Below are 19118 nucleotides of genomic sequence, written 5' to 3'. Positions count from 1 at the left end.
CTATGGCTGGAATCGGGAAAAACTGATGATCTGCATTGGTATTGTAGATAGATTATTTGCTAGCGAACAGTCATCATCTTCATCGTTTTAACATCTATTTTTCCATGCTTACATGGGTCAGACAGAATTTGTTGAGGCAGATTTTCTATGGCTGGAAGTCCTTCTTGTCAAATGTCACCCATGGCCTGACAGGTTTCCACAGAAGATTGGAAATGAATGACACTGCTTGTATCACAGTGTCATTCATTTACATCAATCACCTGAAGTCAAAGCAAAGAGATACAAACACATACACCTATGCATACATATCTATACACTACTTGACAAGCTTCTTTCAGTTTCTCTCTCTTCCATAACCACTCACAAGGCCTCAGTCAACCTGGGGCTATGAAAGAAGACATTTGCCAAGGTATCACACAATGTAACTGAACCTAAAACCACATGGTTCAGAAGCAGACTTCTTACCCACACAGCCATGCTTGCATAATTCACAACTGTGTTGTTGTAAGGCAGAGTCATGGGTACAAGCATGGCTGTGTGGTTTAGAAGTTCGCTTCTCAACTATGCGGTTTCAGGTTCAATCCCAATGCAGGCACCTTGGACAAATATCAAATATCCTACCATGGTCTCAGATTGATCAAAGCTCAGTAAGTGTATTTTAATAGACAGAAGCTGTACAGATACTCATCAGGAAGATTGTTCCTGTTCTTAGGCAACAAACCTAATCCCTTTAAGGCCACTACTTAGTCCTTGAGTGCCTTTAACAGATTTCATTCCATTGCAAGCATTCAGACTAGATCTCTTGCCTGAAGATACTTTCTTCCGCTCCTTCCATTAATCATGGAGAACTAGGAAAAGGCTCATAGTTGCTTGCTTTCTCTGACTAAATCATTAAAAAGTTTTTAAAATGTTTAATTCAAATTTTCCAGTGAAGTAATATTCCTGCAGGAACAGGTATTTTAATAGCAGTAACTGTAAGGCACAGGTATACCAACCACATGGTTCCAGGTTTAGCACACTGCATGACACTTTGGGCAAGTGTCTTCTACTATAGTCAAGGGCTGACCAAAGCCTTGTGAATGGATTTGGTAGACAGAAATTGGAAGAAGCCAGTCATGTATAAACAAATATATATTATCATCATCCTTTAATGTCTGTTTTCCAAGCTGGCATGGGTTGGACAGTTTTACCAGAGCTGGCAAGCAGGTGAGTCGCACTAGGTTCCAGTCTGATTTGGCTTGATTTCTGTGACTAGATGCCCTTCCTAATGACAACCACTTTGCAGTGTGTGTTGGGAGCTTTTAACATGACACCAGCACAAGTGCTTTTTACATGGCACCAGTGCAGGGCTCTTGCAGGACAATCCTCTTCATCAGTGTGGACAGTATTAACACTTCTACTGAGGAGGAAATGTCAATGCTGTTCCCTCTCTCCTTCTGGTATATATCTAGACATCATGAGATGGTGGTAAGTGTGTAGCATTGTCATACAAGTGAGGCTGTTCATCTCCAGTCTTCCATGAAACATGTCTGGTCATGGGGAAATATCTACCTTGCTTGGAAACAAGGGAGGTTTGGCAACAGGAAGGGCACCCAGTTGTACAAAATTTACCTCAACAAATTCCATCTGACCCATGCAAAAATGGAAAAGTTGATGTTAAATGATGATAATTACTAGTAGTGATTGATTGTACAGCAAAGATCAGCATCTTCATATAAATTTTTCCACATTTTCCCATGGTCCACAAATATATTATATCATCTTACATACAGAAATATTCCTGTATATATCCACCATCATTTCTGTCACTGACAATGCTTATATAAGCAAATATTAAATAAAAAAATTATGCAAAAAGTTTGGTAAAAGCCATCACCTGCTCAATGGCCCACAACTACTTTAAATTTGAGAAATTTCTAGAAAGGTCTGAGGCCCACAGAGAAAACCTCAGGAGTGCATCTGTTATTGACCTATGTTACAAAGGGGGCCAAGAGCTAAAGTTGACCTTGGAATACCGATGCTTCAACTGGATACCATAAAGTATCAGTTCCTTCTCTCCTTAGATGGGCAGACTCAATCACTTCACACTTATCTTATGAAGTGAATGAATGTCACTACATCACATTCTGCTTCTTAAGTTTTTAGCTCATAATACATTAAAAAAATCCTTGTCTTAACACTCTTCAAATTTTTATATGCACATGTACACAAGAATTTGGTAGACAAGCATAACAAAAGACCAAAAAGCTAAATACAGAAATGTGTAACAGAGAAAAACAAGAAACATTTCCAAAAAATGGATTATTTGTAGAACTTTTTTCATTTTATTTTCTAATAACAGAAAGAAAAATATATAATAATAATAATCCTCCTCATAAATCATCAACATGTTAAATTCAGCGTCCATCCCACTTTTCTAAGCGTCCCTGAGAGAATACCAGGTTCTGTCGTGGTGCTGAACATATTTTGTACTCAGTTTCTGGTGTGGAACCATTTAAATCCTGGCTTCCATTTTTACCCTGCAACATGTTACAATAAGAGAATTTTAATAAAACACAAAAGAAAAAAAAAAAAACATCTGTTTGAGTTTAATATAAAAGTAAATTGTGACTAATTAACAACAATTATTTAATTTATGATTGAACATAATTAGTATGATCGTTATTATTAGAATTAGAAAAAATCATTAGAGCATTAGGCCTTGCAGTATTTGTTCTGGCTCAGTACATTTCAAGTTCAAATCTTTCCAAGGTCAACTGTGCTTTACACGCTACTATGGTCGATAAAATAGAGTGCCAGAACAAGTAGTGGAGTCGAGGGTGTTGACAAATGAATCTGCCCCCTCTCAAAAATTGCTGGCCTAGTGCCTAATTAGAGACAATTATTAAGGGTGGTGTTGGCAGAATCAGAGTATCAGACAAAATCCCTTGCAATATCTGTTCTTGATCTATAAGTTGAGTCCAAATCCCACCAGGGTGTTAACTTTACCATTCATTGTTCTGAGGACAATAAAATAATGTACCAGACAATTTTAGATCTTGTGTCTATGCTAGAAACAATTACTACTAATTAGGATCAGAAGGCAGTTAGCTGGCAAAATCATTAGCATGTCAGACAAAATGTTTTGCAGCATTTCTTCTGGATTTATGTCCTGAGTTCAAATTCTGTTGAGGATAACTTTGCCGTCCGTCCTTTTGGGAACCAATGTAATTGACTTAGCCCCCTCTCCCAAAACTCCAAGCTTTGTGCCTATGATAGAAAGGATTATTAATAAGACTGGAAGGCAGTGAGCTGGCAGAATCATTAGCACACCAGAAAAACATGCTTTGCAGCATTTCATCTGGTGTTGTGTTTGGAGTTCAAATTCTACCAAGGTCAACTTTGCCTTTCATCTTTTCAGGTTCAATGAAGTAAGTACCAGTTGAGCACTGGGGTCAATGTAAATGATTAGTCCCCTCCCTCAAAATTTCAAGCTTTGTGTCTTTAGCAGAAAGAATTGTTAATTAGGATCAGCAGAATCATTAGAGCATTGCACAAAATATCTTGTCATATTTAGTTAGGTCTCTATGTACTGAGTTTAAATTCGAACAAAGTCAACTTTATATATCATTCTTCTGGAATTAATAAAGTGAAAAAAAAAATCAAGTGGTGGATTGATTTAACTGGCTATATATATCCTTGCCCACAAATTTAGGGCCTTATGTCAATATTTGGAAATATCATCATCTGATCTATGGATAAAGGACATGTCATTTTACACTGGTGAGGTTGTTGTTGCTTCAATTTCTGTAGCTTGATGGTTGAAGTAAAATATAGAAAATAAATGAATGCAATATGGTCACAGCTGTTATTGATGTTGTTCAGCCCTAAGTTACCTCTAATCAAACAGATTTATTGATTATAAGCTTTTTGGCCATCATCACCATCTTGTCTTTTTAAACATGGAAATGACACATAATCTATAATGTCATTTCCAAATTTAAGACAGTACAGTGTTATCTGAGAGATCATTAGTCATAAAGTTTTGGTCACAGAGTAAGAGAAGAAGCTCAGAGATTGTCGTTGTCATCATCATCATCATCATTTTAATGTCCACCTCTTCAGGCTTGTATAAGTGGAATGAAACTTGAGACCAGTTTCTCTACAGCTGGATGATCTTCCTATTACCAACCCTTATCTGTTTTCAAAGAAGGTAATATCTTCTTCAATCCTTTGAGCAACAAATTACTCAATGGCAAGATATAGTTTCACAGAAGATTGCGAGAAAATAAGGGTAATAAGACAGAATTTAGCAGAGTCAGAGAGGCTGCATACCACACATTTATATATGTGGATGTGGAATCAGCAGAAAAGCCTGAAGAGTTTGGTGAAGATAGAAGTGAGTTTGGGAGTATAGTATGATGAAGAAAGGAACATCCTTGGAACCATTTGCCTTGTTTGACCAAAGTGATCACAGAAATTTTCACATTCAGTGATTATGTGCACCATGTGCAATATGCTTGTAAAGAGGAGAAATGCTGTCAAGATAGTAAAATAAACATGAAGTCAATAGCATTAAAAATGATTTCCTTTTGGTCAGGGAGGGTGTTTATTGGTTAAATTGATCCCAGGACATGACTGATATTTAACAATAACTGTTTATGGTTTAGGCACAAGGACAGCAATTTTTGAGGAGAAGCAGTTAAAACCATTGATTCCAGTATTAGACAGATACTTTCGTTTATCGACTTCAGAAAGAAGAAAGGCAACATTAACTTCAGTAGGATTTAAACTCATAATGTAAAGGACCAAAAGAAATACAAGGTATTTTTGCTTGAAACTCTTACAATTCTGCCAATCTACCCACCCACCAACCCACTTGATAATTGTTTCTTACACAGGTACAAACCTAAATTTTGGTGGGTAGGAGTTAGTTAATTATAACGAGCAGTCCTTGATTGGTACTTTATTGTATTGATTTTGGAAGGATGAGAGGCAGTGTTGACCTCAGCAGGAATTAAACTTACTGTAAAGAGTCACAACTTGTTTTACTCTAATTAAATTTTGCTAATGCTCCCAACCCAAAGAAACAAAACAAGGGAGATCATTAAAGAAAAGTTTAGGTATTTCTGAAAAAGGAATACTTTACCTGATAATGGGATATGAATGTTAATAGACGTAGAGAAAGTTTCCTACTTGAGTGAAGCAGTTGCTCTAAACTGGAAAACAAACCAGATACATATATATATAGTAGAGCTGATTAAAATAGTAGCCAATGATTATAATGATGGTTGTATTAGTTGCAGTAGTGAGGGTGATTTTATTATTATTCTGTTACAATATGAACATCATATAATGATTTAAGAGGCAAAATACACAAACACTGATATCCTAATATCGTATTTTCCAGCATACAAGTTGTAGTATATAGTGTAAATATGTAGAGTAAATGTTCAAACATCGTCACTATCCTTCCAAGTCCTGCTGCATTTCACATGGAATTTTGGTCCTCCAAAGTCATCTTGTATATGTTGACCTACCTTCTTTGGCTGTAAAATTTGGTCAGAAAAATACAACTTGTATGCCAGAAAGCACAATAACCTTTTCCAGTAGCACCGTAGAGGTTAAATTCAGTACTATGAGTTAATATAGTTGTCAAGTTTACAATATTGCTAGTATGTTGTCAGTCACCCAATACACTTTCAAAACAGCTACTCATACTCTCTAGTGATGAGAATGGCAAATGGGAAAAGAGGCTTGAATATCATCACTTTCTTGTAGCCAGAAGGAACTTTTGACACTCTCCTCATCTCACAAAGAGTCTTATAGCTAAAAATAGGAGACTTTGCATAATTCCTGGATTACTTACATTCCCATGTAGCAGTTACTACACTGATGTCAGCCAATTATAGATACAGGCAAAGGCTCACTGAATATTATTTGATGACCAGATAAGGTTTGGTGGAAGCAACAATACCAATAGAGGAAATGCAAGGGGAACATTAATACTACTTACTACACCAGTTATTACTGTACGAGAGATATAGATGAAGATTATAGAATTCTAGTATGGACATATAGTGCTAAAGTATACAGCAGTGGTGGTGGAATTGCTAAGTCATGATATCTGTGTCTTTGCACATTTTCAGTAGGAAGTCTCCACTATCAACTGCAAGCTTCTACTGATAAAGAAAAAACAGTAATTAACAAATCACTGGTTTTGAAAATAGCAAGCAGTCTTTTGCCACTTACTCACACTCCCTTTGCAATATCCTCTCACTTATATTATGGCATTTGAACCTCAAGGGTATGCCCTGGCACTTGCCACTATCTGTATCTCTCTCTTCCTTTACTCAACTATCTTATTTATTCTCTGATCCCCGTTCCGTGTGAGCATGCCTGGCATTTTACCATCTCCCTCCTGCAGTCTCTCTCTCTCTCTCTCTGTCCTTCTCCTGCACTCGTCTCAGGCTGGACAACCATGTATTTTCTTTGCGGTAGCACACCTGTTTCTATCTTCATTCCTAATCTTTCTCTCTCCAGCTGGGTAACCTTGTACTTCCTCTTCCTCTTGTATCTGTCTCACTATAACCCTTTCATCATTACCTCCTCCAATTCTGTTGACTGTTGTTTGAGCCACTTCTTCACTACCTCCACACTAACCAGATTTAGCGCCTTCAGACTATCATCTCTTCGGTGCCACGAAAGATGGGTTTGAGAGGCAGACATTATTCCAGTGACGAGGAAGTGAAAACTGTAGTGAAGAAGTGGCTCAAAGAACAGTCAACAGAATTTTACAGGGCAGGGATACATGCTCTCATTCGAAGGTGGAACATTGCTATTGAGAGAAACAGTGACTATGTTGAGAAGTAGGGATGTGATCCACAGAGGACCAGCTTCATTTTGATGTATGATACATGTTCCTGTGTTGGTAATTATACTTGTCTTAACAAAATGGCATTACTTTTTGATTCACCCTCGTATATTCACATTAAGATATACAAAATACTATATAATGTAGTGTTGTTGATGATGAAAGTAGTGATGAATGTAGACATACTTATAAATGTTTGCAGATAAATTTCCTTTATTTCATACAAAAATTAATGTAAGATTTTATACATGCATGACCACGTTGTTGTCACTGGTAGTGACACCATCATCACCATCATCATTTTTATGCTAACTTTTTTCATGCTGGCAGAAATTGGATGGGACTTCTTAAGGCAGTATTCTATGGCTAGATGCCTTTCTGGACACCAACTCTTGTTTTCAAGTCCAGAATTTTACTGTACCTCTTCACACATGACCCACCAAGCTGCCAGACATTTTCTTTATGCAGAACATAACATCACCATTGCTTCAGTGATGTCATTGTAAAGACAGAGATAAATGCACACACACGTAATGTACTTTCATATAATTTCTATCTACCAAATTTCATCACAATAGTTTCTGAGACTGGTCAACCTGAGGATACAGAAGACACTCACCCAAAGTGTCATGCACTAGTATTGAACCCAAAATCATGTGGCTGCAAAGTCAACTTCTTAGTCACACAACCATATGTGTGTGTATGTGTGTGTGTGGTTGCAGTTCTTTTTGTTGTTCTGTGTTCCCAGGTCAGCTCTTACAGAACAAACCTATTACATGTGTGTATTGTTGATTAACTTGAGATCAGCTATCATCTGGCAGACCTTTAATCAAAGATACTCCAGACTTAACTCACCCACCAGACATAATCTATTTAAGACTGTTTTGACTAATATGATGGGTTTGTTTTAAAAAAAACAAAAAAACACTGTGGTATGATTTAAGCGAGATTTTACTGCCATTTCTAGCAGGCTACTGAAGCAGCTGCGATTGTCTATTGACAACTGCAGTTACCTCGATATGAAACCCTAGTTACCATGCGCACATACATAGAACTGTATAACTCCTCCCACTAATATACAAAATATTACTAACCTTTCATTGGTACATAGTTTCCCAGATGCAACTCTCTGGCAAACCTCTTTGTTGAGCTTAGACTCAAATAGTGGAATGCCAAAGAAACAGTCTAGCAGAAGCCATGTGTCTTCACTGTCCTCTACAGTACTCTCGTCTTGGTCCTGTTCAGAAGGTGGAATGATGTTTAAAGTGAGGTTATCTCGAGCAATGTTACTGTGGTCCATTTGTTGATTCTGCAGATTATCCAATTCATTTGAAAGTATATCAGCACAAGCTTGGTTTTTAATGCCATTGCAGGGAGCATCTGAATGTTGTTGCAAATTACCCAGCTCATTGTAACTATTGTCAAAGCTGGTCACATTGAGTTCCTTCTCGTCACATTTTAAGTCAGAATCAGTCTCAGATGAAAGAATTAGATTCTGACTGAAGTTGGCCCCCAAAACATCCACTGATGATGGATGACCAGGTTTACCAATGTTCAATAATGTTATATAGCCACATGTGTGTTGTAGATCTATTGATTTAGAAAGTTTTTGAACAGCCTTATGGTATTGTGAATTTTTCAGAGAGAATTTTCCTGAAAGCAAATCAAAACAAATTATAATCCAAAAATTATTTCAATGGACTACTTTACACAATCTAACTGACACGGAAAATTTAATTTTAATTACAACCAGCATAGAAATATGGCCCTAAATTAAATCCTGTCTTATCATTTAACCCTTTCGTTACCAACCCGGCTGAAACCGGCTCTGTATGAGTACAGTCTCGTTTCCATAAGTTTTGAATTAAAATCTTCTACCAAACCTGAGTCAAAATTTATATTCCTAACACTAGCTGAATGATAACTAAGTTATTTTACTAAATTCTTTGTTATATTTAAAGTAATTGAAACAAACACAGAATATCTCAAAATAAATACAGTAAAGAAAGGGTTAAAAAACTCTCTGTAGGGAGTCTAGCTGCAACAACAAAAACAATAAAGATGTAGATATAAACAGAAGCAAGCATAGAGGAGAAAATTAAATCCATTTTCCCCAGAAAAATGACAATAAATTAGATTGAATTGGATTGAAAACTTTAAGTGATGTAGAAAATGCAAAAATTTTATTTATACTTTCAAGTTTCATCGACTCACCTGATGAAGGGTAACCATTTTTGTCGTTTAGAGGAAACGGCACAAAGATTGTGTTACCATCAGTTTCCCAACCATGGGCCTATTTGAAAATTGGTTGAAAGAAAAGAAAAAATAGAAAACTGTTACATAAAGCATGTGTGTGTTTGTGTGTGAGAGAGAGGGAGAGAGATGGAGATGATGCAAATGATGATGACTACATGAGCTAATTCTCATTTCTTTGTAATTAAATAATGATTACATTCAAAATCCAGCCAATGTTGATATGAAAACTAAATGTAAATGAGTGTCAGTTTTTGAGTATAAAATCAGTATTTTGTTTGTAAGATAATTTTGAAACCGGAGTTCCTATTATTAACAAAATCATACAAAATATTGAGATATTATTAAGTTTAGTTGCCATGAAAAGTGAAAACACCTAATGTTTTAATAATAGATGGTCCAATAGGATTTATAGCCATTATTCCCAATGCAGGACCTCACCATTTTCCTCAGATACCAGATTTTAATCTATTTTAAACAAAGTTGCAACTACAAACAATCCCAAGATCTTTGTAGGATTATTTTAAAATCAGAATGATGAATGGAGGGCTGTTGATCTATCATTGCTTTAGTAAAGTTGAATTCGTGGTAGATGATTAATCACAAACAAGTTCACTGCAAGTGATTAGATAACAAATTGCATTCATCACTGATCATCAAACTGAATTCACTGCAAATGATCAGATCACAGACTGAGCTCACCACAGATAAGAAGATCACATATGATCATATCACAAATTAAGTTTACCACATAGAACAGATCACACAGAGTTTGCAACAGCTGATCAAATGACAGATGTGGCTATGTGGCTGACAAGCTTGCTTCTCAACATACACCCATGGGCTCAGTACTCCTGTGCAGCACCTTAAGCAAACATCTACTACAGTCCTAGGTCGACCAAAGCCTTGTGAGTGGGTTTAGTAGATAGAAACTGAAAGAAGCCTGTTATATATGTATTTATGTATGTGTGTATGTACATGCATCTGTGTATATCATTGTCTTGTTTTGTGATGGTTGTAAATGAACTTCATCAACATACATAGGTGCAAGCATGGATGTGTGATAAGAAGCTTCCCAACCACATGGTTCCGGGGTTCAATCCCACTACATGGCACCTTGGGCAAGTGTCTTCTACTATAGCCTTGAGCCAACCAAAGCTTTGTGAGTGGATTTGGTAGACGGAAACTGAAGAATACAAACAAAGCTGTAAGAAATATGTCTGGCCAAGAGGAAACATTACTTTTCTAGGAAGCAGTTGAGGGCTGACAACAGGAAGGGCATCCAGCCATAGGAAAATCTGCTTCAACAAATTCTGCCTGGCCCATGCAAGCATGAAAAAAATGGATGTGGTGATGATGATGATGATGATGAATATTTCTGTTTGGTAAGGTTAATGTAATGTAAAGGTAGTGCTATTGTGGTACCAAGGAACCAGGAAGTGATGGGAAATCAGAGATCAAAAGATAAGTCAGTAAACATACCTGGATAAGAACAGCAGAATGAGAAAGAGCATCATTTAATGTCATTAAAATATTTGATGAAGCTATCACACCGGGGTCATGGTCCCATGTTGTTACCAAAAGACGGTCATATTCCTGTGCAGAAATAACAGAGAAAAAGTTTTTCCTAAATATCTGGTAAATTATCTGTGTATGTATTTATTTCCAGTTTCAAGTTTGTTGCATATTTATTTGTACACATATGTATTTAAACTTTATATATATATTATATACACATACACACATATGACTATATGCATATGAATACATGTCATTGTGTATGTGAATGTTTATACATGTGTGCATGTGTGTGAGTGTGTGTGTACATATGTATGTGTGAGTATGTGTATGTTTGTGTTACCTTCTCTAAACTTCACATGATAGTTGTAAATGAATGTCACTGTCACACAAGCAGTGTCATTCATTTCCAGCCATGGGAAAACATTACTTCATTTGGAAACAAGTGAGGGTTGGTGACAAGGAAAGCATTTGGTAATAGGAAATTAGCTTCAGTAAACTCCATTTGACCCATGCAAGCATGGAAAAGTGGATGTTAAAATGATGATAATGATATGAATAATTTATGTACATATATGGAATTTGTAGAAGTGAAGAACAAACAAGTTTTGGAGTAAGAGAAGGAGATACTTTAAATTGCTCTGACAATACTGTGTAATACTCTCTGAGTGTTTATTGATTTGATTTACAATATCACTGACCAAATTACATGAGTTTAAACTAAGACTTTGGGATTGTATTGTTACCACAGGGCAAGGTACATAATGATGTGGGGGGAAAATGAGAGTAGTTCCAACTAAAAACTACTATTTGTCCTAATTTACCTGTTAATTTTGTAAAAAACAGTATCTGTAGAGAGCCCAACAAAATATGCCTTGCAGTTTTCAATTAGAACCCTTTTATGTTCTCAGTTCAAATTTCTCAGAGGTCAACTTCTCCTTTCATCCTTCCAGGAGATCAATAAAATATGTACAAATCCAGAACTGATGTGAATTAGAAAAGCCATGTCACCGAATTTGTGACTTTATTCATCAGTTAGAGATCATCCTCATTATCATCCTCTTCAATGTAATTATTATTATTATTATTAAGGTAGCAAGTGAATAGAATCATAACCATGCATAAGTTAAAATACTTTGTGGTATTTCTATTGGCTCTTTATGTTATGAGTGTAACAAGAGGTAAATTAAGAGTTGGGCTTTACCAGTCTAGAAACGTATAAATGCATGCTCTACATAAAGGTAACGATAAAAATCAGAAGGTAATGTTTTTGGTTAACAAACATAATTTACTCCTTGCTCACACATGAAGTAGCCAGCACAACAGAGATAAGTATATGAGACAACAGGGTGTAGAAGGCATGAGTTAATTCCTTAATACACATCAAAGTAGTTAGTTCCAGTACTTGGCAGCAAATCTAAATTATCCAATGAATTTTGAAGTAGTAGTGAGGTGAGGTAGAAATCCCATAGTATGACAGGCCACAAACTTGTCAATAGTTTATTTTCTACATCTGTATGGGATAAAGCAGTGGCGAAAGGGAACCAGATGTTAATGTTCCGACATTTAGACAGCGACTGGATAAAATGCCTTTGAAAAGTGAGTTATTACTCTGGGCAGAAGTCATCATGTGTCTTCCTCTGCTGTTAGCTTTTAAAGAACAGTGGAATGCAGCACCAGTGTGCTACTACACTGGGGCGAAGTAACTCGACTGCCCTGCTAATGCTACATCAGTTTAAATGCTGCTGAGGCCATCTTTGCCCTTAATATTTTCAGGTTAGGTCAAATAAAATATCAGTCAGATATGGGATTGAAGTAATCAACAACCTCCTCCCCCAAAATTTCAAGACTCATATCTATAGCAGAAAGAATTATTATTATTATTATTATTATTATTATTATTATTATTATTATTAAGAGGAAATGACTGTTAAGCAACACAAGTTTAAATGCATTGAAGTAGTAAAACACTAGACTAAACATGTATAGAATAATTGGAATCTTACTATAATTGACTTTGATTTCATTCTATTGGGGAAAATATAATCATGTACTGGGGTTGATATTAATGAAATGACACCCTTTCACTACAAATGTGTGACTTAAAATAAGTAAAACCAAATACTAGGGTCAGCTAAATCAACTGTAGTCCAATATCCTCACCTAACAAACATCTGATCTTGTAACAATAGAAACTATAAAAGTACATACCTGAAATATTGCTGGTAACCGCCTCAGTTTTGTACCTTTTACTAATAATACTGATGGTGGCCCACTCCCAGTCAAGTGGTATATAAACAACTTGAACCATACTGAGTTAACCTGTTGAAGAAATTCAAAAGTTTCATGGGTGGTAAACATCTTCAAAGAATTACAGGAAATAATTAACCAAGGATTCTTTCACTTTGTTTTGTTTGTATGTTTTATCAAATAAAATATCATTTTTAAAGGGATTGAGACAAATTTTCTAATCATACAGGTGGTAATAAATAGAAGGTACAAAAATACCAGAACAAATTGAAGAGCTGAGTAGACTAAACTTAGAAGTTCCCAGCCTATAATCAAAATGTAATTTTGAAAGGTTTGCAACAACAAAAACTCTTTTTGTTTCAAAAAAAAAATTTGATAAACTATAAAACGTTCATGAATATGTTACACAAAAAAAAATAATAAAGGTTATATAAAAAATGAAATACAAAAATTACAACATTTAAAAACTGAAGAATATTCCATTCATCCATTTTCTGTGTTCACTGTTCCTCGGAGGTTTGTAGGGGTAGAGTAATCAGGCATTTCCTCTATAGAGTCCTGTCAGATGCAATTGTCATTAGACTTTCTGACTGGATTCCGAAGCATGACCAACTGAGACTAAGGGTATTCTCCAATCATTTCATTCTTGGTCTATCCCTTTATCTTCTGTTGGTTGGTTCAGCTTGAAGAATCCTTCTTGCAATTCTTTCCTGCAATATTCTAATTACATCACGTATCAGTGGTGTGGGAGCTGTGGCCTCCAAATGCAGAGAAGTAGCAGCTCAACCTGGAGAGACTCCCTAATCACTGAGCTATCCTGTCGAGTGACATTACTTCAGAGATTTTTTGGAGGAACCCCATTTTCATCATCATTTAGCATCCGCTTTCCATGCTAGCATGGGTTGGACGGTTCAACTGGGGTCTGGGAAGCCAGAAGGCTGCACCAGGCCCAGTCTGATCTGGCAATGTTTCTACAGCTGGATGCCCTTTCTAACGCCAACCACTCCGTGAGTGTAGTGGGTGCTTTTTACGTGCCACCGGCACGGGGGCCAGGTGAGGCTGGCAATGGCCACAATCGGATGGTGCTTTTTACGTGCCACCGGCACAATGCCAGTCGGGGCAGTGCTGGCAACGGCCACGTTCAGATGGTTCTCTTACATACCACCGGCACTGGTATCACAGCTGGCTGTTCATATTTGCAATGACACTGTTTTGGTCATTACCAACATTTTCTTCAAGAAAAGTACGAAATTCTAATTTTATAAAATTGTTTTATATTTAAATATTTAAAAACAAAGATTGTGAAGGGTTAATGAGGTGATGAGGTGCTAAAATAGGTCTTTTGATAAAATGTTGATTACTATTACTGCTTTATGAATTATATTGAAACATTTGGGTTACTGAGGAAGCCTCTATGTGAATCCTTGACTTGCAAGAAATAGTTGATCCCTCTCAAATGAGATCTTACTGTCTTGAAAAAAAGTTAAGGACATACTGGATAATCTAAGTCAAAATATACTTGAAATATATGGAATGGTCATATGTGAAGGTCTTTGATCATAAGTTTGCTCAATTAAAGCTGACTTAAATCTAAATGACAAAGACCAAGGAATTATATGTGATTACAGGATTTGGTTTTAGCAGAAGTTGAAGATATAAAGTATTGGACTACTTAAATAATGGTAAAAAATAAAAAGTTACAAAAAAGTGGTTAAGTAGTGTTGGCATAATCTTTGTGATTTTCTTCAGATTAAGCATGAATATGATTTAGGTCTTAGAGTGATCATAATGTTTAAGCTCACTAATTATGCAGTCTCATTATCTTACTGTACCATCCTAGACAGACTCATCTGTTACAAAAGGCAATATCCTAATAATGCTAAGGTCAGATTGATCAAACTTCTTTAAAACCTTTCTCTTTCTCTCTCTCTCTCTCTCTCTCTCTCTCTCTCTCTCTCTCTCTCTCTCTCTCTCTCTCTCTCTCACACACACATACACACACACACACACATTCACCACTGAATAAAAGCCAATATTTCATTTCATCCTTTAGCATTTAAACCAACTATATCAGGCCCAAATATACAACATGTTTTAGATTCTAACTTGCCAGATCCAGCCTCTTGCACTTCCCTTACAATGTCGTTCTAAAAATAAACAATCACGTCATCAAAATCTCGAAGCTACGAGATAATGCATGATTAATAATTCAAAACAATGCGAATAAATAAACATAACATTTGACAGAATAATGTAAATGCTAAAGGGTTAACATTCATATCCATTGTATCAGACGACTATATGAACTTAAGGAAGTAGCCTACTGATTACAGTCTTGAGTTTAAACTTTGCAACCACAACGATTTTACCACACTATTCTGTTTGCCTCAGCCAGCTAAGCTGACAAATAAATGTCTTTTAAAAAAGATGCATGGAAAAAGTTCAGTTTGAAAACCTTCCTACTACGGCCATTTTGGTGTACCGCTAGGGAAGGGACATAACTCTGTTGGCTTTAGTCTGTCTGCCTTGATGAATAGAGTCTAAGAGAGATTAACCGGGAAAATAAAAAAAAATGTCTTTTCTTACCTCTGGAATCGTAGGACCTATATGTTGTGGTGTACAACTACAAACTGGTTTTACTTCATAGCTCAATGGTGCCATGGAGACTAGCAAACTGAAAATAAAATTGATAAAGCAAATATTATTGATTTTTCACATTGGAAAAATGGCTCAAAATAAGAAAAGGACCAAGTCAGTTGCACTAATTCAGTATAAGAAGTGTAGGTATTAAACACATATAGAAGATGCTAGAATATGATAATAGATGGAAATGAAAGTGTAAACATTTAGGAATTATACTGAAGCAAAGATAATGGACAAAATGAAATGTTGCTTGTCATTCAAGCTCTTTCTGTCACTCCACTGCCATTACAACAGAAATTATATTACCATTGACCACCTTCACTCTCTAGTTACTATCAGCCCTCCTCTACTCTTATTACTGTCTGCTACCCATTCATTCTTTCTTTTTTTCTACTCACACTTCTTGCAACATAATCAATCTGTAGTGACGACATCTTGGAAATCTCCTGCACGCATGCGCAGAGTTGGATTCTTCCAAGGGGCCTGCCAGAAGTTCCCTCATGCGCATGCACAGAAAACTAGCAGCAGCAAAATTTCCCTTCTATCGATCTCTCGAATGCTGACAGCCGAACAGGACGGACGTGTTTTAGCAGCTCTTTCAAGCTGCACCTCATGGCGTTGCTACGCTATGCTTGAACGGACAGGATTTGGCTCACTCCACCTGACTACTGTGACGAGCTCCTAGGCTGCCGATTCGCCCCGAAGAAGAATGCATATATTGTGAATCCAGAAATAAAATATTTATGCTGCTGAAGTTAATCAGAAGTCTTGATTCTGTCCTTCGATTAATATTTTAATGTAAAGGATCAGAGCTGCACCCATCCAGTGCTACAGACCTTTCATCCTGTTACACATCCTTCCTGATTCTTCTATCACAGCTCTATCTTGAGTTCACCCTCATGGATACATTACTGAAGTGTACATCATAGGGCAGTGAGGACTCTCTAACCTTACTTGATACAAGACAACCCCATCTAGAGCCAGTACAATTATAAAATGCACCCTGTACACTCTTCTTGTAAAGTGGTCAGCAAATGAGCAGAGACTACATAGGGTCAAGTGTTGGTGCCATAATAACATTTACCCAAGATAATCTGTAGAGTGGTTGATGACAGGAAGAGTATCCAGTTGTAGAAACTAAGCCAAAATAATGAAATGTACAAGCAAGATGTGGTTCTCCAGTCTGTTCAGGAGAGCAATAACTCTGAATAAGAACTGACTCAGACTGTGATGACCTATCCAACTTATGCTAGCATGGAAAACAGATACAGCATGATAATAATGATGATACATATATATCTCGTTACTACCCACAAGGGGCTAAACACAGAGGAGACAAACAAGGACAGACAAAGGGATTAAGTCGATTACATCGACCCCAGTGCATAACTGGTACTTAATTTATCAACCCCGGAAGGATGAAAGGCAAAGTCAACCTCGCAGTTCGCCCGGCGTGCTAACGTTTTTGCCAGCTTGCCGCCTTCATATTCCTGAAATTTTGAGGGAGAGGTAAGTCAACCTCGGTAACTCAAAACATAAAGACAAACGAAATGTTGTAAAGCATATTGCCCGGAGCGCTAACAATTTTACCATATTGATTTTAATATCAAGGATAATGAAATCTTCAGAAACAGTTGGAAATTTGGACTGAATAGTTTGCAGTTTTTGATTTTATGCTCAAATTTTATTTGGGTTTCACTTTGGAGTTTATATCTCCATAGTTGATAAACTAAATACAAATAACCACTCAAGTTAATTCCTGCAACTGTACTCCTCCTCTTATAGAAAAATAACCATACATGTGTTGATTCATTCAACTATACGTGTATTGAGTCCCTCAGCTATATTTTCACTGCTATAAAAATTGGGCTTGTCCAAAAATAATAAAAAATTAAGCTAATTTCTTGAAATTTTATATTATATCAAATGTAAAACTTCTGACAAATTGAAAAGGAATTGTGCCTAGATTAGAAGGTATTATATATAGAGAGAGAGACAGCAAGAGGGAGAGAAGCATTTTCATAACTAGTTATTATTTCTGTGCTTGTGCATATATTAACTTAGTTTGATGGAGAAATATAATTGGCTGAAATTACTGGTTAACCAACAGAAGGGGTGACACTATTTTAATGCTGTGACCCAGAGCAGACTTAATACTCCTTGGTCCTGCTCACCAAGTTGCAAGTCTGTAATTAAGAACCAGCTTTCACAATCTCCATAAGCTGAAAAGAATCATCATCATCATCATCATCAAAGTCATCATCATTTTTGTTGATGTCATCATTTTTCTTATCGTCATCATCTCATTTTTGTTACATTTTAACATATAGTTTTTGAAACTAGTACTTTAGAATTTGTCAGATAGCTTTAACCAGCTCTGCACAAGCACATATATGTCTGGAACTAGTTGTCCAAATATGCGGATAGAACTTGCTGGTCTTGAACCTTGGATGTGATTCTTCAGGAATTATGCAGTAAGTGCCTCCATCATGTAATATTTAGATTTATAAACTGAAGAGTGACAGATAGAACGTAATGTCTATAATATGGTGGAAGTATAAAGACAGATAAAGTATAAATGTAAGAAGTACCTCTTGCTTCAGTTACTGAACTGTGACCATGCTGGGGCACCACTCTGAAGGATTTAGTCAAACAAATTGACCCCAGTACTTATTTTTTAAGTCTGGTACTTGTTCTGCTAGTCTCTTTTGCCAATCTTTTAAGTTACAGGAACATAAACAGACCAAACTGGTTGTCAAGCAGTGGGGAGAAAGTGGGAGACAAACACACACACATGTATATACATACATGATGGGCTTCCTCAGTTTCTGCCTACCAAATTTATTCACAAGACATCGGTTGACTAAGGGTTATTGTAGAAGGTGTAGTAAAAAGCTTTGTAGCAGGTATGTTTTGAAATCAACTGGAGTTGTTCCATGGAAATTTTCTTTTGGTGCCAAAATTCAAATTTAGACGAAGTCAATTTGAAAAGATTCTTTTCATTGGCTTACTAAGTTATTAGCCAAAGCCATCCTAGTTTTCAACCAAAAATTCTTCTGAAATTTAGTTTCTGGATGCTTCTAGAAATATCTCAAGTAACTTATAAAAACCCAGGATTTCTGATATTTTTCTGTGACTTTTAGGCTGCTGCAAGACGTTTTGTCACTCACAATTCTGCATGTCTTGCAGTGTTAAATTATTGTCATGCTCATGAAATAGACTTTGCATTATCTATTTTTCTCCATCATGACCTTAAGTCATTCACCTAAATTCTTTCTAGGGTAGTTTGAATAATTAGCTAAGAAATTCAATACTTGTGTTTCTTCTTGACAAGTAAACTCTCAGAAGAAAATGAATTAGAATAAAAGTCTTTTTTATTACATGCCTTCTCATAATTTGAAGTAAACTAAGGAAGAACAATCCTGTTTTATTGATAATACTGTTTAAACGATTGAATTTGGATTTAATAAAAATAATATTGAACAAGACCTTGCGAGTCAGATTTACATAATTTCTTGAATACTGGTTAGAAAACAACCTGCGTAACCTTGAAAAGAAAAACAACGAAGAGCTACCAAAAAGGTTTAAAAGTTACTTGTCC

The 19118-nt window shown here is 36.2% G+C and overlaps 1 protein-coding gene across 2 annotated transcripts in view; it reads right to left on the bottom strand.

Annotated features, from left to right (window-relative positions):
- Nucleotides 1-2301: 2301 nt before the first annotated feature.
- Nucleotides 2302-19118, bottom strand: part of LOC115213912 (protein FAM91A1) — an 84886-nt gene continuing 68069 nt past the window's right edge. Inside the window, exons 15-21 of one of the 2 annotated variants that reach the window (XM_029782889.2) lie at nt 15461-15548; nt 12836-12946; nt 10589-10702; nt 9068-9146; nt 7948-8506; nt 5129-5198; nt 2302-2519 (exon numbers count right to left, since the gene is read on the bottom strand). In XM_029782889.2, coding sequence (XP_029638749.1) covers nt 2397-2519; nt 5129-5198; nt 7948-8506; nt 9068-9146; nt 10589-10702; nt 12836-12946; nt 15461-15548 — 1144 coding nt within the window. In that variant the 3' untranslated portion in view covers nt 2302-2396. The remainder of the gene's footprint in view (nt 2520-5128; nt 5199-7947; nt 8507-9067; nt 9147-10588; nt 10703-12835; nt 12947-15460; nt 15549-19118) is intronic. The other variant, XM_036504701.1, reaches the window with a different exon arrangement.

Source organism: Octopus sinensis, linkage group LG7 (assembly GCF_006345805.1).
Source record: "Octopus sinensis linkage group LG7, ASM634580v1, whole genome shotgun sequence".
Lineage (NCBI taxonomy): Eukaryota > Metazoa > Mollusca > Cephalopoda > Octopoda > Octopodidae > Octopus > Octopus sinensis.
The sequence above is the reverse complement of the archived record's forward strand: the minus strand, read 5'-3'. Positions and strand labels throughout refer to the sequence as shown.